The sequence below is a fragment of the Lepisosteus oculatus genome, chromosome 15 (genome assembly GCF_040954835.1).
Source record: "Lepisosteus oculatus isolate fLepOcu1 chromosome 15, fLepOcu1.hap2, whole genome shotgun sequence".
Taxonomy (NCBI): Eukaryota; Metazoa; Chordata; class Actinopteri; order Semionotiformes; family Lepisosteidae; genus Lepisosteus; species Lepisosteus oculatus.
This window is the reverse complement of record NC_090710.1, coordinates 14,454,600-14,479,406: the sequence shown is the minus strand read 5'-3', so window position 1 is coordinate 14,479,406 and position 24,807 is coordinate 14,454,600. Positions and strand designations below refer to the sequence as shown.

The 24,807-nt window shown below is 35.5% G+C and overlaps 1 protein-coding gene across 5 annotated transcripts in view; it reads right to left on the bottom strand.

The window, feature by feature from the left end:
• The window catches only part of LOC102697182 (protein diaphanous homolog 3), a 461,123-nt gene that overhangs the window by 130,831 nt on the left and 305,485 nt on the right, over positions 1–24,807 (bottom strand). For all 5 annotated transcript variants that reach the window (XM_069178992.1, XM_069178995.1, XM_069178996.1 and 2 more), the window contains one exon: positions 7,172–7,411. In XM_069178992.1, the coding sequence (XP_069035093.1) occupies positions 7,172–7,411 (240 nt within the window). The remainder of the gene's footprint in view (positions 1–7,171; positions 7,412–24,807) is intronic.

The window sequence follows — 24,807 nt, the reverse complement described above, 5'->3', positions numbered from 1 at the left end:
AATTTGCATCAGAAGCAGCTGAAATTTGCTATATAAACTGGAAGTTTTGTACCTGTATTCCAAACAATACTTTGGTCTTATTGTTCCTTGCATGTAATAAACTCAGTTGTTTAAATGTGATCTTGGGATCCAGAACGTATTTGTCTGTTACAACAGCACATTTAAGAAAAGGCTAACAGGTGAAGCCTGAGCTGAACTGCATTCAATAGATCTTTTTTCAACTGACAAAACTAATTAGAAATTATTTTCATCCCTCGACTCATGTAGATCAGAATAATAATTCACAAACGAGAACAAAAACATCTAAGCAATATGTTTATTTCTCACTGGAGTAGACTACTGAATAATTAATACAATGAATATGTAAACAGTCTATATAGCTATTTATTGAATGAAGGTTTAAGATTAGAATTGCTAAGGTTAGAATTGTTTGATGAGTGAATATCATGTTTGAGAACAAAAGTTCAGAGCAGAGGAGGCCTAGTTGAAAGTTTCTTAATTACCAGAATTAATTCAAAAAATTATTGGTTATTTGAAAGAAGCAACCAAGCCTGTTAGAAACGTACTTTTAACATTTTTTTCAAAGCAGTTAATTACACATATGTATTTTTTTATTTTTTTAAAATCAAGTTTTTGCAAATTTGCATTGCTTGATTTGTACTAAATATGCAAGGCAAAAATAAACTTGGAAATTGATTTTTGGTTCTGTTATTGCTGTTGCTTTTTCCTTTAAAATTGTATTTAAATAAAAAAGTAAATGTATACTGTACATTAAAATAATCTTTTAAGTCTTGAAAAAAAATTAATCAACCCTTAATTTAGGCCAGATAGATCAGATAGTCACCTCACAGCCATAAACATTCTAATTCTAATTGACTTTCAATTTTAACTTCTCATTTCTACTTTATGTCTGCAAAATTCAAAATCCCCTTTGCCTGATCTCTACTGAACAGATCTTGCTTTGCTTCTTCTGTTAATAGATTATAATACTAATACAAAAACAAATAAACAGAAAATAACAAAAAAAATATCACTGACAGGCAAATTAAAACAAGAACAGTCAATTTAATCTGTTCCTTCTAACATTTACTTATAAGGACACTTCAGGGAAAGCATTTTCATAGTGTGTGACTTTAAAATAAATGAGATTTCTTGCCATGCTTTTAATATATGAAAACATTTCCCTGTCCATGCCTTGTCAAAATGTATATTGTACTATATTACTTAGGGAGATGTTTATCATTACAATCTGCAGCTCCTACCTTGTGGAAAATGTGACTTATTCCAAAGCATGTGGCTGCTATTTCCTATCATGACAATGCTAGAGAGCCTCCTATCTTTTTTTATGACTATTTTGGAAATGCTGTTTTTAATCATTTGAAACAATTTTAATTCTATGCTGAGAAAAACATAAAAAGCATTTAGTGATTAACTACAATGTAATTCTAAATGAAAATGTTACAAAATAAGACATAATTGCTAAAATATATGAATATAAAATATTTATTAAGGAGAATTTCTTTATATACAGAAAAATACTGAGAAAAACGTAACTGAAGAAACTGAACCCAATTGTTTTGATGAATCATTACACTGAAAAATTGTATGTGTAAGAAAAATCCTGCAAATGCACAAATACGTTTTTCATTATTACCCTTATATGTGTATCGATAAAATGGACTTTTAGATTTGGCTTCAACACAAATCTTGTAACCTGCATATCACACAAATCATATTAAAACCTAGTTAACATTTACTATTGGATCACTATTTGCTCAGCATAGAAGGACAAAAGAATTATGGATGTACAAAGTTCATGGCTTCATAGACAAAGATGAACTTGTTTAAATGGGTGTTGTTTTTAGGTGATCAAAAGCTTCCTTGTTTTGTGCTAATAAAAAATCTTAAACAAGAAATCAAAAGGAAAGTGATTTGTATTTGACAACTTAATTAGAAGCCAGACTCAAAAACTGTACCAGAAATGGAAAAATAAAATATATAAAAAGTAGTGAATGTTTAATAGTTAATTACTAAATGTTTAGTAATATGATCACAATTCTGTATCATGTTAAAATACTTAGTTTTATAGAATTTAAAATTAAATGATCTACCATTACTAAACTTTTTGGCTTACAGAGTGCACATTATTTTCAAAATATCCTATAGCTCTGATAAACAAATGAAGTAAAAAAAACGTGCACTGCATTGATTTTATGGCAAAAATATCTATGGCTACAATACATAAGCAATAAGCACACAACCATTAAGAAATTTTAGGCTTGATTCATGAAAGATGGACGAGACCATCAACATTGGTCACCAAGGTAATTGTATTGCACTGCTGGAGTCAGAATGTCAGAAAATAAAAGGCCCAGACTGCCAAAAACCACAACTGTTGTGGCTTCCCAATTTATTTTGTTCAGAGGCACAAATGAACCACCACAGTGAACATGCAGTCGGAAAAAAAAACTAAACAAATACAAACAAAAAAACGAATGTAATTTGAGGCATATTTCAGTCACTATAAACTGCAACTAAAACTAACACAAGTGCTTTCTGCCTGAGCAATCACAGCAAATGCCAACCTTGATGTGTGGCTCTGTGGTAGCCAAATGTGTTGTGATACCACTCTAACATACTGTATCTGGGTGTTATCATGATCATGAGTCTGATCTTCAAGCCCCACATAAAATAGACCTTTGAGGAATTAGCTTATCTCATAAAAGGGCTTTCCTAAGTAGAGGGGTAGTCCTGTGAAGATGGGCTTGAGCCTGGGTCGAATCAGTAGCTGAGTGCGACCGGGATTCACCAAGCAACCACGAATAAATGGAAATGTGAAATCTCGAAGAGGGCTGTTGTCAAGGGCTTTCTCAACTCTAAGCGAGGCAGCCTCCCCGGTGCTTACAAGCATATGATGCCGTCAGTTAGGACGCAACTGTCCTCCAAATGGCAATGAACCTACTGTAAGGGGCTGTTCTGGAATTGGTAATTCTATACTGGATGGGCATTACAATCGTTCTTGGCAACTTTTGAAAACCTAAAAAAAATCTGATTAAACCAAGAGTCAGCAAGATCTTGCAGGATGAACCTGGGGTGCCTTAGCTGATATGATGCAAAAAGCCACTCTATCAGAGATCCACTCACCAAGAGAACACTATGCCTACACTTTGGCAGCTCGTACATAAAACTTCTACATATGCAACTGAATAAAGGGATGCATTAATTATGCCAACAGTATAATTTACAAATCTTCTTGTAAATTTAATTAAGGAGAAATCATAAGATATTGTGGTCATACAACTCAAACTATGGATCATATAATGAACCGATGTCCTGTGAAGAAATAGTAGTCATGCATTGCAAAAAACTAAAAATTAAAACTGAAATCACACGAAATCACCATTTTAAAGGTATTAAATCTTTTAAAAATAAATGCCAAAAATATGTTTAAATTATTACCACAGATTCTTTCAATGATGCTTAGCATACCAAATGTATAAAGGATGGTTGCATTATGTTTGTACACCTTAGGAGGCTCTGCCACACCACTCAGGAAACGGAGATCTGCAGGATTTCTATTGCATTTAAGCACCAATAAATCTGGTTCCCTTAACAGCTTTCCATTTTCTAACAGCTTTATCCAATATATTGTTACAAAGAAGCCAAAGTCTATTCCAGCAAGCAATGGGAGCCAGACAGGATACACTCTAGTTGGGATGCCAGTCAATCTCCGTACACACACAGATACAGACACGCATACATACACACCAGAGCAAATTTTCCCAGAAGACAATAAACCTACTGTACAAGTACTGTATGCCTTTGAAATGTGAATGGAAACCAGAGCACACTGAGGGAAACCACACAAACACACAGAACAAACCCCACACAGACAGCAGCCTAGGAATTGAACCCAGGGCCCCAGTGCCAAATTCTTACAATATCTTCATTAATTTGAACCCAGGACTAAACATTTTTAATATCTTGCATATTTTAAGGAGAGTAACTCATACCACCTGTATCTCCCTTCATTCATATTTACATTAACTACAGTACAGTCTATCAAATATCACATATAAACATCAGAATGTTTGTACATTAAACTGTTATGTAATGTTCTGAGCACACTATGCAGATGTCATCTTAAACTGAAATGTTCTTTATCTGACTCAGTTTCTGTTTGTGCACTGAAGTTCTTGTGTTTTGTCTGTGTAACATGAAAGGGGTACAAACTAATATAAATTGCAAAACAAAACAGAGAAACCATGGAAAAACATACAAACATAAAACATAATTTAAACAAGTATAAAGGCTGCTTGGCCCTTCTTTTGTGCTTCTAACTGCTAGTGCTGAGACTCAAAACTACTTCTAACTTTCCCCAAAACTATGACTTACTTCACATCACACACTATCAGTATTCCTTGGTCTTACTATAAACTGAGAAGCAGGGTGAATTTAGTAACCTTTAGTAAATATCATCTATGTGTTACACATCTCCTTGGGGGGTATTTGGTGTCAATTTGCATGCATTAGCTGTCATTATCCTTCAGATGTAAATGGCCTGAACATGGGTTAACATTGTAATTTTCCCTTGTGCTGAATTCTGTTAGATCAGCCCTGCTGCTTTTAGTGAAGACTGGTTGTGTACCCAAGATCCAGGGGTGATTATGACATGCAAAATATTACTGCCATTAAGTGAATGAGGCCTTATATATGCATTGAAATATACAGACTAGATTTAATTAAAACAGGTTTTTCCAACCCCTGATCACAGTGTATTGGAGATGTAGCTTAAAGCACATAAATAGCCACATGAATTAGTAAGACCTTAGACATCTATACAATTCAATATATTGTATGGTGTAATAAATATATAAATACTATGAAAGTTTCTCTGTACCACAGACATCTAGTTTAATATTTTATTAATTTCTGATGATAAAACCAAAGCAAAGCAAGCCTTAGAGAAGGTCCAAAGAAGAGAAATTAGACTTATTTTCTAGGTACATGTTAGCAGAATTAACAATTACTTAAGAAATGTTTTTAGTAAAGAGGGAGGGATGCTTTGAGCAGTTCACAAGATCATGAATATGATTGTTCTACAGTACTAGGACTCTTAAAAGATGACTAATCAACTGACAGGCTGAAGGACAAGTTCAAATGCTCTTAATAGCTTAAGGTCTTTCCTGTCAGATCCTTACTTCACTTAGGGTGTTTTTAAGAACAAATTATACCATAAAACTAACAAGGTCTCCAAAATGAAAAAAAAAAAACAACAACAACTAATTTAATTATACTAATTTAACAATAATCCCTTACTTTACTGGTTCCATCTTTTCCAGAGTAACTTAATTAGAATTCTGAATGAGAAATAGTATTTTATATGAGCACTTTACTAGATTTTTGTCTATCATACTGTTTACACACTGCAGTTCCTTGTAATTCATAACGTGGCCCAGAGTTACTACACACCTTGGCAAACATGTTAAGAAAAAAACAACTTGCATTTTTATGCATATTACAATGATATTATTTTGTTTTGTAAACATTTCTCCTTAGCCCAATTAGGAATTTACATTTTTAATATAAAATCTTAATTTATGAAAATGTGAAATGTATCATACTGAACTACAGACTTATCACACTACCTTCAGTGGAGTAAAGGCATGCTGAATTGACAGTCTTCACATGTAATCACTCATTTTCCAGAGCTTCAGGCTATAGTCTACACAGTTCCTAATGTGGAGCACAAGTATTTTTAGTCAGAATGCCAAAAGGTGTCACCATAGCTCAATAACTCATTATTCATTGCCATATTCTCTATTTTCCCAATGGAGAACAATTATACTATCAGACTAAATCTGATCCCATCTTAAGTAAAAATGTAGCACAAAGTCCAAAGACAATTTAGTATAACAGAATCTCACCTTGAAGCAGCCTATTTTCACAAAACAAAGTAATTTTTTTGACTGCTACTTCATGAATGAGACAATTTTAGATGTAAAAAAAATACAATAACTATGCAAACACTTACCTCTGGCAGTCACGGAAATATTTTTTTAAAGTGTATTTTGATAATCTATGTTTTACAGGAGAAAAGTAGAAGTGTATGCAGTGAATGCAATAAACATGGGACATGGGTATAACAATCTCATGCATTTAGGCATGCAAGATTTCCTCAAGGTCAGACACTCCTGAAATTCCTCTTCTATAACATACTGATTGTACTTATTGTAGTCTGTTAGTTATTGTTAGTCTTTAATGTCTTCAAAATGCGTAATTTCTGATCTTGCTTTTGACAAAAGGAAACTAAACATTTCACACTTTAAAATATTTGTTGATATTATTCTGGTTAATTGCATTTTATACTGCAAGTCAGCTCTATTCATCAAATAGATATGCTGCAATATAGTTTTAATCACATTATTTTTTTGTTTTGATGTGTGATTTTAGATTTGTTAGGTTTTGTAGTGTGCATGTCCTATGACAACAACTTTCCTTTCTTCCTGCAATCCAACAATTAGCTGTCTTTGCAAACCCTTAGCTCTCTCAGCAAGTGACAAGGTCCATTATCATGGGTACAGCTTATACCTAGTGGCTTCTCACAGAAATACATGCACAGGCATAACAAGATCTTTTTCCCAGTGAGACTGGGTTAGAGATTGCCTTTTTCCTTCCTTGGTGAGAGCCAGAAATGCCTGCTTCACTGTGAGAAGATAATTTTGACTTTATTACAATTAACTTGACAGTTAATTGATAAATGAGTGATGTTTTTAACAGCAGAAAATATATTTATGGTTGTTTTAAATATAATACTCCAATAGTACATTATTACTCTTATTTCGCTATCAAACTAGCCCAGCAGATGATAAAAAATATTTTTCTCCATGCTCTTTTTTAGTTTAAAGAAGATCTTACTTCAGCGTTTGACGTATAATACATATGCCTAACAGTTCCAAATATCAAAGAAATGTGTCACAAAAAACAGTGTTTTTCTAACTGGACCTTTCAAGGTCTGAGTTTAAGAGAATCAAGGACACCTCTTTGAAAAGCCTACAAAGATGTCAGTATACTCTCTGAAGTGGAGAGGATTTAAAGGATTGTTAACAGTGGAGAGATGCTCTTGCAAATGTAGCAACAGTACAGTACATACTAGGAAAACCAGACTCACTTTGCAAAGGGAGCTGAGGTCGAAACCATAAGACCGCGCATTTCGGGAGCCAGCATTCATGTAGTTTCCCATTAGCAGCACAAGCTCCAGCAGCTTCTTAAAGCTTTTACTTTTCCTTATCTCTTCACAGGCAGCATTCACAGCCATGATGCCAGGTTTGATGTTGTTCACCTGTTCTTCAAACTGCAGCTTAAATAGAATAGCATTAAGCCGTGGTCGTAGTCTCTTCACTCCACTCATCTGTTCAGAGACAAAATAGAAAAGTTGCTTTCATTTTATGTTCCAAAGTAAAGCAGTTAGTTAATCATTCTAATGCATATGGTTATTACCTCAAATCTTAAAATAACATCGTTATAATCTTATTTTGTTAAAAAATCACATCTTGTATATTGTGTTTTCTGAAGTTGAATTTGTGAAAATGTAAAATTTGCACTATGCAAAACCAGGTTGTCATGTTCATTTTTTAATTTAAAAGGTACATGGCATCACACTGAACAATGTATATCCTGAGCTCCAAAAGGCTGAAGATAAAAAATTCTGGAAACAAGACAGCAAATAGCTATTGCCATGAAAGGGAAAAATGTCATCGGTATTCAACTATGGGTAAGCAGTACCAAAAACCTTTTAAAACCTGTAGTAAAAAAGAGGCTAGAGTGAGGAAAGAGGAGGAATTAGAATCCTGTTTGTGATTACATGATTACAATCTTATTTTCACAATACCTAGTGACTAAGCAATAAAACATATGGTCTCACCATAGATCAATCTGTCATGTTACACAGCAAGTCCTGTGCATACAGAATAAAGTTCTCAAAATGATTACTCCCCAGCCTCCCAGGCAGGTTCAGCATCAATGGGCAGCTTTCTGTTATCCAGCCTGATAAGCCCCTGTCTCTTTTCCTAGACCTTGCTTATTTTTCATCTTTGAAGTTGCATAGCGGACCACTTCCTAAAAGTTTTAAGTTAAACATTGAAGTCATCCCGAGTGTCATACTTACATGATTATTACTTAGAATTCAACTATTTATGGCAATGCAGACAACATTCACATCAACATACAGTATTTGTGCTTTGATGTTTGCATGCAAAGGTACTTATAAAGTTATATTTTATGAATTGCCATTAAAACAACAGTACACTAATTGTGGCAATAAGCAAACAGGGTCATAAGCTCATGTCTATCATATCCCTTGGTACACCTTACCTCCAGGTTATTACATTTCTTGTCTAAAGTTTGCATGACTGTTGCTGGTGACCCATCTTTTGCTTTGCTAGTATACTTTGGAAGTCCCTATACTTCACACTTTTAACTGACACAGACACAGTTTGAAAAAAAAAATGCCTCCAGCTACTTGGCAGTTTGGATGTCTTTCAGCCATTATCACTAATAGTTAGACAGAAACGAGATATTAAAACTAATCACAATGTTCAATGTGATTTTGCAGTCATGGTTGCCCGCATCACTGTTAAGGCAGCCTTGAATGTAATTTCACTTTGGAAAGGTTTTAGGATATGACTGCCAGGCAAATATGTCATAAAGAAATTGGTGAATACCTCAGAAATAACTGAGCCACACCCTCTCAGAAGCAATAGGAGCAATGCAAAGAAAATTAAGCCCTTCAGAACATGTTTGTCAATTATTACACAGGAAAGCGTCAACACCTTTTCTTGGCTTTAGTTCTAACTCTGTCTGGAGGGGAGGAGTGTATTATAGTGAAATACCTTAAAACAACTCTTTTTTAAAAAACCCAAAACTCCAGGGAAGATCTGTTAGAAATGTATTTACATCAATACAAATAAAATTTAAAAATGGATATCTGCAAAACTGAATGAATTCTGAGACCAAGAGCATCTCTCATTTAGAAAAGCAAAGACAGGGAAAAATAAGTAAATGAACATGTGTAAGGAAGAAGCAAGTGCTAATGAAGAAAGGATAAAGTCAGGAACATTATGCTAACTTATACATCCTCATTATATCTCAACTTGCATCGAATCCACACAAAAAAAGGCAGAGATTGTGAATTTTGAAATGCAAAGAAAAAAAATTAAAAATATAAAATAACAGTTTTATATTTCAATAATTCTAAAGCGTGCTGGCATCTGCAGACAAGCTGTTTAACAGGTTAACTTATACCATAAATTTACAGACAGAAAATATTTTGAAAGTATACCCAGGAGCATGTCAAGATACCTTGAATTTCATACTGATGCTAAAATCTGTCATGCTATTTAGATTTATCTGCCAGGTTGTTGTCCACCGAGACCCATCCCTGGAGGCAAAAAGCCAATTAAAGTTTTCAGCTCTTACTTGTTTTGTGGAAGTGCAAATACTCAAAATTTTGAAACACCAGCTAGATAATTCTGTAATACACATGGTATAAGGTGAGGTCAGATGTTTGGGGGAAGTAATCATTTAAACAGAACATACTGAAAGTTCAAAACCATAAAAGGAGCAAGGCTTTTCAGCAGAAAACCTAACAAAACAACACAGATCTAAGAGCATTTGTCATGGGACAGAACACAGCCAGTAATTTGAAAACATGTTCATATTACATGAGAGTATGTTTATAAAAATCTTGTACAGTATATACAAACCCAAGGGGCATTTTAACTCGCATATCTAGACAGATAATTTTGTACTTGGTATGTTTTACTGAAAGGTGCATACAGTATTTTTAAATATGTCAATTTAAAGTTTTTAGCATCATATGTAAATTACTTATGCTGCTCTGTTTCTTTTGAGGGTAGGTGCTGTGTTGGACTTTTCTGAGCAAAGTGCAGTCATCATTTTTTTGTGCAATGAAGGATGCACAGTAAAACAAATCCATTGGAACCTGTTTGCTGTGTTAGAGGAAGCTGCCTCTCAAAATTCCACAATGGTGTGATGGGAAAGGTATTGAAACATGTCAGAAAATTGAACAAAGATGAGTTGATTCTGAGACTATCATTGCAGATCATTATTTACTAGGGATGCAAAGGGACAAGTAATAGGTTGATTCTATGCTGAAAAAAAGAAGAAAGAAAGCACAACATTTCGTCTGAGACCTGAAGAAGGCTCCATGGCCGAAACATTGTGTTTTCTTTCTTCTTTTTTTCAGCATGAAATAAACCTATTAGTTGTTCCTTTGCAGCCTACGCATGCTGACACAGCTACCCACCTGATTTACTAGGTATTATTAATTAATGTACTTCTATAACCTAACCCAAGCTGTTTTCTACTGTTTATTAGCTAACACATAGGAAAATGTCCTCTTACCCAAACCATCAGTTTGCATTAGGGTTATCTTTCTATATTTGCCTCTTCAAATGATTGTATATCCATCCATCCATTTTCTGATCAGGTCATTAGATTTAGAGTTGTAGGGGAGCCAGTGGCAGAACATGATACATCTTGGATGGGACACCGGTCCATTGCAGGACACACAGACACACACGCACTCCGACCAGGGACAATTTTCCCAGAAGCCAATTAACCTACCCATATGTCTTTGGATTGTGAGAGGAAACCAGAGCACCCAATGAAAACCCATGCGAACACAGGGAGAACATACTGTACAAACTCCACACTGACAGAACCTCCAAGTTTGGAATTGAACCCAGGACCCCAGTGCTGCAAGGCAGCGATGCTAAGCACTGTGCCACTGTCTCTCTCCACTTTGCAAATCACAAGTAATAAATGTTGATATCTGGCAAAACATTATTTCAGTTTAGCAAACAAACTTTAAACCTTAGAAAGCATTATTAAGTGCTGCTCAGAAAAGGCGTCATCTATAAAGTCAGTGATTAATGTACATACTGTACTGATAAGAATTTCAGGTTTGTTTTTACTTTCGCTTATGAAAGGTCAAAGCTTATTTGTTATAAAAGGTATGCAACAAAAGTTTGTTTTTAAGTTTACATGTGGCAGTAATACCATAAGACAATGTTTTTATTACATTTTTATGTTTTGAAACTTCTATAGCTAGAAATGTGTATCCTTTGCATTGTCGCGTGCCAGGTTGGGCTCAGGCTCCCCCCACAACTCTGTACTGGATGAAGTGGTTTAGAAAATGGATGGATAGTTTTAAATTTGCACCATTTGTAACTTGTACCATAAAACGAATTGACATTTGATGGTTTCTGTGTAACATTTTAGTGTAAGAAAAAATCAGTCTTGACCTTACCCCTTACATGTCTTTACACCATTCATTCAGCTATATATATATACAGTATATGACATTTTCACCAATTCTACGACTTTCACTTTATTTTTATTACAATGTTATTATGAGAAAGAAGCAGACTTCATTGTTTTAAGAATTATAGAAACAGTGCATGTTACATATATGTTATATGTATATGTTATAGTTTCAGATTCATTGGAGAAAGCAATGATGCTTGGAATGGTCAGTGGAACAAGAAGACAAGGCTACCAAAGAACGCGGTGGCTCGACACCATCAAAGCGGACACTAGCTTAGGTATAGAACAGCTGAAAGGGAAAGTCCAAGACCGGAAAGCGTGGCGAGAGATGGCCTATAAAATTGCCGAGAGTCAGATCCGACTGACCGGATAACATCATCGTCATCATATGTTATAGTGCATGTTAAAAGTGCCCCTTAATTGGCAGTTAATCATAATATTTCAGCATACAGTTCTGATTTTGATTGCTTACTGACATCATATTACTTAACGAAATTGCAACAACACAATGCACCTTCCTCAAAATGTATTTTGCCCTTTTCTGAGCTTTCACATGTTAAAAAAAAAAACAGTTTCTCAAATGTGGCAAATTGCTATGTTTATTTATATCTCAAATGAGTCAGTTAATAATAACATTACTTAAAAGCTTTTCATTATTAGAGGTGTCTCCAAGAAATAAACAGTATGAACAGCAATAATATATTTGATGAACAAAGTATCAATTATCTGACTCAAATAGACCTCTGTGTGTTGTACTGAATAATTGTCACTCTGCACCTGATAGTTTATCATCCTTTACTTAAGAATAAACTAAAGATAATGTCAATACATGGAATTTAAAAAGTGCATCATTGACGTAGACTGCTTTTGAATTACAGACCTTTAAGAACAGAACAAAATATATCAAATGTGAATCATTCTGTAAGGAATGCTTTCCGTATGAAAGAGTTTATGGCATCCCCTAGTGAATTACATGTAAAACAAGCGGCTTAAAAAGGGGGAAAAAGGTACATTATAAGATGTGTACTGTATGTCCTTTCTGTTCATCAGACTTGAAACTTTCTCTCAATGAGAGAGAGAAAAATACTGGCCCAAAGCAGCTACAAAGAAATCTCATTTGGCCCTTAAACCTGGTTACCAGGGAAACAGATATTTTTCCCACCATTTCCTACTGCAACAGGAGGAACCTAGCACTGTGGCTAGGTTTATTGTTGATAAATCCAATCTATACAGCCAGTAATCTATATTGTCCGTTACAGTTACCTGTACTTCAAGCATGATGAAAAACCATAAGCCAAAGCAATCAGATCAATTGATGACACACACATACTGTATTCAAAATGTGTGTGTCATCATTGCCTCTGATCAAATCTAAGTTTAAAGCTTTAAAAACAGTGCAAATCAGTCTTTGCATTGATCAAAATACAATGTAAAGGTTTCTTAACATTTGCATGTCAATCATGCAAACGTCAATCTACTTCTGATAAACATATATATATATAAAAGGTGTGGCATTTTTACAAAATATTAAAACAAACGTATAGCTGTATTTAAAAACTAACCAAACTGACAAGTGCAAACTGACTCACCAGTTGGTATTTACTGTGCAATACCCGATTTCTGAGTGTTTAATTAGAAATGCCATTTATGGTTATAAACATTTTTCCCAAATATAAAAAAAATGCCACAATAACTTAAGAAAAGGTACTATCACCAGTTTATTGGAATCTTTATTACTACCTCAATAATTCAGCAGTTCTGAACACCGTTAGGGCAAATAAGATGTGGTAGACATTTATCCCTCGGATAAACCATGTAGCTTTAAAAAAAGCTCTTGGCACTTTACAGCATCAAGCTGAACCAAAAAAATAAACATATGACATGAGGTTGAAAATTGGCAAGAACTATCAGTATGTAGGAGACAAGTTAACAAATAAAAGAGAATAAATGTTGACACCAAGCAAAACAATGCTACAATATGCATTTAATGCATTCTTTCATTGCAAATTAATGTTGATTTCAAGTAATTCTGAGAAAAGATCATCTAAATCGCTATTATTTACCTTTATATTAGTAATATTTGATTAAAGTATAACACAACAAATTAAAGCACTTTACATTGTAATACTAATGACAGTCCTGTAAATCCAAATTTATAATAATAATTTACAAAAACTTTTTTTAAGCTTATATTGAGATTATTATTGCATTATAGTACCTTCATACATACACTAAATTATTCATAATTAATAGTCAAAAACCTGAACTCAAAAATGTTCTTATCTTGCTACATGATGGACATCATTTGCAGATAACCTCATTCTGAATCTGGGTGTCATACATAGCAGAACAGACACCTTGCTGTGATCTACTGGCAAAGTCACCGTCGATTCAAAATTATGAATCTAAGCTCTATCTTTATTCCCACGTGTGAGTTAATATACAGTATGTTTTTAGAATTATTGATATAACAAGATTAAGCTGTCTGGAATACTACAGAGAAAAGGCTGGCCACACCACCTGCTGCAGGTATATTTTGGGGATTCATTTGTTTGAGCAGATCGCTCTTACTGAGATGAAATAGAAACTGCTGTGTTAATTTTAAGAGGTATGTGCTTGTGTTCGAACAATTATAATTCAACATCTCCCTTCCCATTACTTATGATTATAAGAAACAGTGCTGTCAATTTAGCATTTAAGAGACTTTCAGAAAGCCCTATACTATGCACATGTATTCGCCTTTGTTTGCTTAGGAAACTATTTTATTCCCCTCATACATCAAAGGTTTGCTGCAAAATAAAATCTTTTGACAGCTTATTTACCCCTTTGTCCTACTCAAGCTGTTGGTTGTAAAATTTGACTGACTTAATTGTTTGCTTTTATTTTTTTCTATTTTGCTTCTGTTTTTTAGCATGGTATCCATTTTGTCTCTTGTGATTCTGACTTCCCAAGATTGCTTACATGACTTTCATTACTTCTATGCAATGAACTGACTGCGATCATCTTTTAAGGCCAAAGAATTACAATTTCTATGGTCTACCAGCTTTGCATGTTTTTTATTATTAAATCAGGTATTGGAGTGGTCACATTTTCTGCTCTATGCGCTACAATAAATAAAATTATTTATATTATTCATAATACTTTTACAGTATCACTGGTTACCACAGAAAATGTTACATTCAAATCATGCAGAGCAGCTACTGAAAGCATAATGCAAGAGTTCTATGAGCATCTGTACTCAAATTCCAGATGGCTGACTTCCGCTTCCCCTGAGGGTTTATTTGTTTTGCCATAGGGTTGCCCTTTTAGATTTTTTGCTTTTCAACACAAAGAAAGCAATGAGCTTAAAATGCAGAATAAATTATTATAAGCTCATGATAGAACTAGACCATGCATTAACATTGTTAAAACATTCTTACATAGAATAAGAGTCTGTAGAACAAGATATGTAACACTATCAAATATTACAGACAGTATAATGAAATGGCAAAAAACATAGTTTGACCTGAAGCTCAGGAGGTACAAAAAAGCAAAACTTATAGCAAAGAAAACTAAGCATAACATATGATTTAGGTTTTAATAATTTAGAAGGAAGCTGAAAGTTGGTATATACATATCCACACGTTAGATTTACACGGAGAGATAAATTACTGTTTGCTCTATTTTCTTTGACCAATGATAACACTAATATTTTTAGACCATCACAGGAAGATATTTTTTCCACATATTACAACAATATCCAAATATTGGTGATGATGGAGGGAGGAGTGCTGCATTGCTGTAAGTATTCAAGCTGAACAGGAAGAATGAACAATATGCTAATTTGTTTCTAAGCCACAAAGATTGAAGCACCTGTAAATGGTCTTCTAGTGGTGGTTAAATCACATCCTGATTACTAAAGTGATGTAGACAGTTTAATGGCACATAAGCTCAGCATAAGATACCAGTTATCAAGACTACCCTTCTCCACTCCTTTAAATAATGATGATCCATTTAAATATCCCTCTATACATATGACTGAATGAAAGACAAAACCTAATGATTACAGAAGGACATTGTCTATATGAAAACAAAAAAAAGAAAATTTCGTAAGATCAAAGCATAAAATATCCATGTGAACTGTTAAATACATTAATGCATTAAAACAAATGCATTAAATGTAAATGCATTAAAAAATGAAGTGAACAAGGTTTTCTCCTGGCTCTGCAAACTTCATATATAAGGCTTAAAGTTTTTTGTTAAAACACTTCTTCTTGAGAAGCAAGCAAAGGTTTATTCCATGCTGAAAAGAGAACGTTTCACACACCTGAAGAAGGCGCCACAACCAAAACGTTGCATTTCCTTTCTTCTCTTTTCAACATGGAATAAACCTTTACTTGTTCCTTTGCAGCCTACACATGCTAACACAGCTTCTTACATGAACTACTTCTACTCAAGCTTTATAACTAATAATCTGCATGCAGTTTAAAAACTCACAATCATTAAACACTTGTTCAGAGTGAATATTAAGCCTACAGTCTAGACCGCCAGCTCAAGGCTGTACTGAGTGCGTGATTACCCAACTGGTGGTGCTCAACTGGATAAATTTAACTGGGCCAGATTATTCTCAGCTTTCAACACAAAGGTGACCTCTCTCATTTGCCAGGTGTCTGCAAGCTGGCAGTGTTGTCAAGGAGAGGCACATTAGTCCTTGATTCAAGGCAAACACTGCTGTTGGAATCAGTGTAAAAAATGGTTGATGGCTTTAAAGGATATACGTTTCAGAGGAGTGTGTACACTTTCCTCATTGTACCATGAAGTTTCAAGAGTCATAGCAGAAATGTGATTTAATTAACAGTTGACTTTCTAAATAAAGTGGGATAAAGAAAAAAAGAATGGATGATACAATGCAAGAAAAAAAAAAGTTCAACTGTGCCTGACTGCAAAACATGGTCAGGAAATCTAGAATGTGATACATTAACTCATCATCTGTGCTACACTCGGTACAGTACATACAGTGCCTTGCGAAAGTATTCGGCCCCCTTGAACTTTTCAACCTTTTGCCACATTTCAGGCTTCAAACATAAAGATATACATTTTTTATTTTATGTGAAGAATCACCAACAAGTGGGACACAATTGTGAAGTGGAACGAAATCTATTGGATTTTTGAAACTTTTTTAACTAATAAAAAAATGAAAAGTGGGGCGTGCAAAATTATTCGGCCCCCTTGCGTTAATACTTTGTAGAGCCACCTTTTGCTGCGATTACAGCTGCAAGTCGCTTGGGGTATGTCTCTATCAGTTTTGCACATCGAGAGACTGAAATTCTTGCCCATTCTTTCTTGCAAAACAGCTCGAGTTCAGTGAGGTTGGATGGAGAGTGTTTGTGAACAGCAGTTTTCAGCTCTTTCCACAGATTCTCGATTGGATTCAGGTCTGGACTTTGACTTGGCCATTCAAACACCTGGATACGTTTATTTGTGAACCATTCCTTTGTAGATTTTGCTGTATGTTTGGGATCATTGTCTTGTTGGAAGATAAATCTCCGTCCCAGTTTCAGGTCTTTTGCAGACTCCAACAGATTTTCATCCAGAATGGTCCTGTATTTGGCTGCATCCATCTTCCCCTCAATTTTAACCATCTTCCCTGTCCCTGCTGAAGAAAAGCAGGCCCAAACCATGATGCTGCCACCACCATGTTTGACAGTGGGGATGGTGTGTTGAGGGTGATGAGCTGTGTTGCTTTTACGCCAAACATATCGTTTTGCATTGTGGCCAAAAAGTTCGATTTTGGTTTCATCTGACCAGAGCACCTTCTTCCACATGTTTGGGGTGTCTCCCAGGTGGCTTGTGGCAAACTTTAGACGAGACTTTTTATGGATATCTTTGAGAAATGGCTTTCTTCTTGCCACTCTTCCATAAAGGCCAGATTTGTGCAGTGTAAGACTGATTGTTGTCCTATGGACAGACTCTCCCACCTCAGCTGTAGTTCTCTGCAGTTCATCCAGAGTGATCATGGGCCTCTTGGCTGCATCTCTGATCAGTCTTCTCCTTGTCTGAGCTGAAAGTTTAGAGGGACGGCCAGGTCTTGGTAGATTTGCAGTGGTCTGATACTCCTTCCATTTCAAGATGATCGCTTGCACAGTGCTCCTTGGGATGTTTGAAGCTTGGGAAATCTTTTTGTATCCAAATCCGGCTTTAAACTTCTCCACAACAGTATTACGGACCTGCCTGGTGTGTTCCTTGGTCTTCATGATGCTCTCTGCGCTTTCAACAGAACCTTGAGACTATCACAGAGCAGGTGCATTTATACAGAGACTTGATTACACACAGGTGGATTCTATTTATCACCATCAGTCATTTAGGACAACATTGGATCATTCAGAGATCCTCGCTGAACTTCTGGAGTGAGTTTGCTGCACTGAAAGTAAAGGGGCCGAATAATTTTGCACGCCCCACTTTTCATTTTTTTATTAGTTAAAAAAGTTTCAAAAATCCAATAGATTTCGTTCCACTTCACAATTGTGTCCCACTTGTTGGTGATTCTTCACATAAAATAAAAAATTTATATCTTTATGTTTGAAGCCTGAAATGTGGCAAAAGGTTGAAAAGTTCAAGGGGGCCGAATACTTTCGCAAGGCACTGTATGCATTAAAAGTACAGTTTTTCTTTCAACAAGGGATTATATGATTATAGTTAAATTAATATTTTAACACATCGTTTATAAAATGGCCTTATTTGCCACAACACCAGCAGTATCAATAACTTTAATCAAAAACTAGTAATCAAGCACAGGACTTTGTCTCTCTCAATTAATCAACAGAATTTATATTGGTCAGATCTTAATAATAATTCCTTACACTTATATAGCACTTTTATGGATACTCGACTCAAAGCGCTTTACAGGTAATGGGGACTCCCCTCCACCACCAATGTCCAGCCCCCACCTGGATGATGCAAAGGCAGCTATGGTCCGCCAGTATGCTCACCACACACCAGTTATCAGTGGGGAGGAGAACAGAGTGATGAAGCCAATTCATAAATGGGGATTATTAGGAGGCCATGATTGGTAAAGAACAATGGTTAATTTTACCAGGACGAGGGGTTACACTCCTACTCTTAGCATAGACCGCACTTATAGGGGGTGAGCACCCCCTGCTGGACCCACTAACACCTCTTCCAGCAGCAACCTTAGTTTTTCCCAAGAAGTCTCCCATTCAGGTACTGACCAGGCACACACCTGCTTAGTTTCAGTGGGCTATAGTGAGTGAGGTGACATGGCTGCTGGCATATGATACTGACTTACAAAATGAAACCAAATATATATATATATTTTTGCCTACTAGCAGCCAAACATATTTAATTGTCTAAATGGTCTACTCTTGGGTGTCATCATTGTTAGGTTCTCATGTTCATCATTTTAGTTTTAGACCTTAATGCAGCCTAGACTAGTTTGTGTAATCACAAATGTTCTAATTAAAAGAAATACAACCTTTTTGTTTCAATTTCCAACTTAAACAATTTAGAAGTGTCTATAGAGAAGAATTTAGACCAGCGTGTTACTGTAAACTAGCTGTCACTAGTGTACTTGCCACTAGTGTACTTGTCTAATAAGGCAGTTTTGTTTTTCATCCATTTGAATGCATCCTGTGCATGAATGTCATACAACCATAAAAAAGGCAGCACAGTGACAAATAATTCTGGTCTCCAGCAATGATACAGTATCATTGAACCATGCATTTCTCAGATAATAAATGCAGAATCTGTAGTCTTTTGGAATATATCAGCTCAACAAAACAATAAAAATTGGTTTAAGGTCTGACTTTAAATCACAGGGATGAGGAAACTACATGAGAAGTATTAAGTGGTGAAATTTGAAAATAGGTAGACATAGTAGCACTGTACAGTGGGTTTACAATTTTTCAACATAAAAGGTTATGTAATACTGTATGTTCTTATATTTCCGTATAAGAAGAAATCAGTCAGGCTAAAGATATTTATTCAAGTACTGAGACTTAAAATTCTGTATTTTTACTAACTCCTTCACTCAGTATTTAGTGATAATTCCATATTCCTTTTTCTAAAAACTGATTGTGACTTACAAGTTCCAAAAATGCTAACTAAAACACAACAACTATAAATCCATACTATAGGCCAATACTTAGGGTGTAGAATTTTATTAACTTTGTCGTCACATGTAAAAGGCAAGTCAAATTTCAAAACATCCTAAAAAACCTAAAATATTCAAAGGTATTCATTCTCCTAAATAAGTTGTTTTTAAGAAACAACGTGCCATGTAAAAATGGTTAGTGCTCAGAATTACAGGATTGATAACTCTGAAATGCAAAGTGGCTCTGATCCAACCCAAGACAGGAGACTTAGAGGTCACAGCTGTTCTCAGCATCCAATGTTGAAGCACCTATGGAAGGCAGCTGGAGGTGAGACATGAACCACATGAACTGAAAGCAACAGAAAAGAGACCAGCTGATAAATTATCTCTGAACTTGGGAAACGTGCATCTGCAAACGTTCTTGTTTCTTAAAACAGTCTACAGTAAAACAATAGGACCTTTTTTAAAGTACAATGCTAACTGAAGCAATGTGTGTCAAATTGAATGAGTCAATAGATGAATTAACACTTAGCATCTGCAAGTGTAGAGTTTGAATAGGTGAGTTCTGAGGCAGCGACAGATGGAACATCCCATTACCATTCCAAAGAGGTAAGGAAACAGATTGGCTATATGCTCCAAAAGTCAAATTCTGAACATAAAATAGAGGACACTTTTAATTAGTATTATTATTTTTCTTTTTAATGGTAAAATAAAAAGAGGAAGGAAAAACCTAGAAAAAATACTTCATCTAGCAATAAAAATTGAGTAGGTGTTATTTAAGGGGGAGCTGTCTCATTATAGACAAAGGCAGTGATACTTTTGAATAACACCCAAACAAACTGTTATCAATGCTCTCACATTCACTCGTTTTACATTTCACATACTCACAAAACGTCCTCACATTCACTAGCTTTACCTCGCACATATACATAAAACAGTCCTTCACAATGTGAAAATGAGAGACAAAACTAATTAATGTGAGAGCATTTTGTGTGTGTATGTGAGAGGTAAAACAGAGAGTGCAGAGAGCATTTTATGTATATGGGAGATGTGAATTATGGCCCAATGCAGTGGGTCCGTCTAAATGGCACAATGTGATTGGATGAGAAAATGTATCAATAAGCTTTCTCATTTTCTGCTGCACTCCAAGATGGAAGTAAGAAATCAACCTCAACCGCAACGAGCACTAAGCCATGCCATAGCTTTAATTAACAACATCTTAGCCACACCAGAAGCAATAGCTTCACTGTCATTGGCTATGATGCCTGCAACAAAAGTTCTTCCGTCAACGCAGCATGCAACTACTGAATACTTTATCTAGACGTAATTTCTTTTGGTTTCATATCGTACAGACTGTCTCTGAGCTGATACTGGTGCTAAAAGTACCGTCCCAGCTTTGTCACCACCACGATTACGTCAAAAGTAAGTTTATTTCAGTTTCGGTAGTTGAATGCTCAGACCCGGAGCCACGGGGGGGCTGGGGGGGAATAGGGCAAAACGGGGCGTCGCCCCCTGGACTGAACTGTCCTGCCCCCTCAGTTTTGGACAAAAGGATTTTTGAACACTTTTGCTTACTTAACCTGGGTTACTGGGTGTCAACATTATTATGATCTTTTTTGCTCAGGTGGACCGATTCCTTACAGAAGTTTATTCTTATACTTACAATCGTTATATAAAAAGGACTATAGTTACAGAAGTTCGTGCTTTCTGTTGTTTTTTACAACTATTTTTTCTTAACGATTCAGAACCTCGTTACTGTCAATGTAGCTGCAAAAATGAACGCATATGGTATTTTGTTGCTCCAGGCAACAATAATTGCAAGAGTGCTGATGAACATGAAACTGTACTTCATTGCTAAATACCAGATTGTTTGTTATCTTCTACCATGAAGCACTAATCAGTGGCATGGTTGTGAGACTTTACTTTGGTAGTGGCAACGTCTCCATTTCAACCGAAATATCACCACCCCTCTCAGAATTTCAGATGCCCCAACCAGATTTTTCCCGTTGCCAGCCTTGTGCATGCTGCGTTGACGGAAGAACATTCGTTGCAGGCATTGTAGCCGATGACAAAGAAGCTATTGCTTCTGGTGTGGCTAAGATGTTGTTAATTAAAGCTACGGCGTGTCTTAGTGCTTGTTGCGGTTGAGGGTGATTTCTTTCTTCCATCTTGGAGAAAATGAGAAAGCTTGTTGATACATTTTCTCAGCCAATCACATTGTGCCATTTAGATGGACCCGCTGCATTGGGCCATAATTCACCTGTAACATTAAATGCTCTCAACACTCTCCATTTTACCTCTCACACACACACAAAGTTCTCTCACATTCATTAGTTTTACCTCTCACATACACATAAAATGCATTCAGATTCACTAGTTTTGTCTCTCACGTTCACATTGTGAGGGAGTGCTTTATGTATATGTGCGAGGTTAAACTAGTAAATGTGAGAGCGGTTTGTGTATATGTGAGAGTTAAAACTAGTGAATGTGAGAGCGGTTTGTGTGTATGTGAGAGCAATTTGTGTGCATGAGAGGTAAAGTTTGAATAATGGCCTAAACGACACCTCATACAAAAGAGTTATCTGTTAATCTGAAAGGAAACTGAGAATTGTGTCATTACTGAAAGAATGGGAGGAGAAAAATGAATGTTTCAAGGTTGAAGGAACTACCTACTGCAGCTCAACACATGAGCCTCACAAGATTAGAAAAAAAATGCAATCTACCATTACAAGTCAACCCTTCATTGACAAAATGGAACCCAAAAGGTAAAAAGCAACAAGGAAAAACATTAAATTCCTTTGACATAAAACACTCAATTTGAAACTTCCAAGTATTAACACTTATAACATGTACAGTATGCTACACTGATTTTATCCAGGATATGGTGAGAACAGGGTGCACCACTAGCCTAATTATTCAATTGGTTGTAAAATGGGGAGGCACACATTTAAAGCTTAAAATAGCTACTGTAAATGTAGAGTACAAATTTGAAAATAGTGATAAACTGACATTTCAACTAAAAAGGGAATTTTTTACAGATGCATTCTATGTAACAGCAGAACACTAGTATTCAAAGTGTGCAAACTCACGGATCATTTGTACTAAAGAGGTGAAGATTACAATGCATACTTCACTTAAAAATGATACTTGTTTTTTTTAATGTATCAAATTTGTGTTCAGATGAAGAAACACTATTTACTTTGCACAGAATTCCATTGCTTGCTTTGGGATTATGAAAACTAAGCCGCTACATTACAGTATGAAAGACCTGACCACAAATCCAGTGTTAGACAATCCAAGATGCAGTTCAATGAGAAGCTAACATTTTAAAATAGAATTAAACATGGATTCATTTTTTCCAATTTGGCAAACAATCCAGCATAAATAAACAGGACAAAATTATGTTGAACATAATTTGTGTAATACGCACATTACTAAACATACTGTTTAGTATGACAGTCCATTATTCGCTTAAACTAAAGCAGTATTAACAAAAGGCTGTCATCAGCTGTGTACTTGACTATACAACATTACAGTTTGATGTATTTCTGAGCCTTCAACAATAGTTCCGCTGCACAGTGTGTTGTATAAATTAGTTACAAATATTTTATTTATTCATCTCTTACTCTTACTATAATAAGCATATTTATATACACATATCCCTAAAGACAGCTGTAGAACATTCAACAATCAAAGACTGAGAGCAGCTGTTTTACACATAGAAACTTACAAAGCATACAAACAGTACAAGTAAACATTACAAATAAACTTTGAATTCGATAACAGACTTCTACCGATACATATTCATTTTAAACCACTCCTCCAGGAATCAACATACTTATAGTAATGCACTATATTGTTCCTAATTAAAAAGTGATGTATGAACATAGATGTTTTAATATATCCACAGATGCTTTAATGAGTGTGAGGTGTCAGCATGTCAAGACAAGTGAATATTATGAATCAAAAAAAACTGACACTTATGGGTAAAAGAAGTCAAATATTAGCTCATCTCTTTTCCTCTCAATGGAGACAAGATTACCTGTTCCATGACTGCTGACGAGAAGATGCCATATTACATAATGCTGCCACCACCATGTTTTATAGTAGGGACTGGATTGGGTTTGAGCCAGATGTGAATGTTAAGAGCATACAAACGAATAGGTCGAAGTAGGAGTAATTTGGTCATCATGAAAAAAGTCTGTTTTACACTTTAGTCAGCCTTTACTTTAGTGCCTGGGTGGGAGCCTCTGCATTTTGCTAAGTTGTGAGTAGCCCTATTGCAATTATGTTAGGAAAGTATCAAATTTATTTTATTATTTTTTAGTGAAGTGTAAAGTACAGTATTTATTGTTAAACTTCTACAATGTTTATTTACTTTAAGTGTCTGTTATATATGGAGTTTGTTCTAATTACAGGGTTTTATAATTCTATTATTTTTTATTTTCTAATCATCAATATTTCATTTCACCCTCCCTGTATAAAAGGGGAAAGTTGACATTCTCTACCTTAAGAACTGCTAGCTGCTGCTACATTCGCTCACTGGATCTGTAAGCTCCCTCCACCCCCTCCATAACTAGTACACACATCCTTCAACCATAAAAGGACAATAAAAGCTGGAGAGTCTGCAGTTCTGCCCTCCTGTCCCTCTTTCCTCACTCAGGAATACAGCTAAGGAATGTATGGTGACACGGTGTTTGCTCTTCATGTTCTGTTGTTTTTGTTTACTGAGTTTCCCACATGTATGCTTAAGTATAACAGACTGGATTTATTACATTTATGTGAAAGGGTTCTGAGTCTCAATCTACAACCAAAGCTGATTTCTTCATAATGTAACTATTAATTTAAACAATACAGGTAGCTCACCCACCTGTAGCCCTCCGCAGACTAGGAAAAGGGGCCGACAAGCTGGAGTTCTTACCCATCAAAAAAATGCATTCTCTGCTCACTACTACCAGACTAAATGTCAAATCTACGCCCTCATCCAAACAAGAAGGATGAACTGGCTTTGCTTATGCAATCAACATGAGACTACACTGCTCTGTGTTCTGTCTCAATGAAACCTAGCTGAATTCAGTGGTGCCAGACTCCATGGTGGATATGCAGGGTTTCTCTTTACTACAGGCAGACTAGACAGCTAATCATTTACTTAAGCTCAAAGGTGGAGGTGTATTTCTATTTGAATCGAAGATGTTTGCCAGACCCTAAGGTACTTCTAAAATACTACTCTCCAGAGTTAGTACCACTTATCATAAATTGCAGGCCTTTTTATCTACCCAGAGAATTTACCTCTTTTGTCCTAGCAGCTCTTTATATTTCACCAAATACATAGAATACAGCTTCTGCTATCCAACAATTAATGGTGAAAA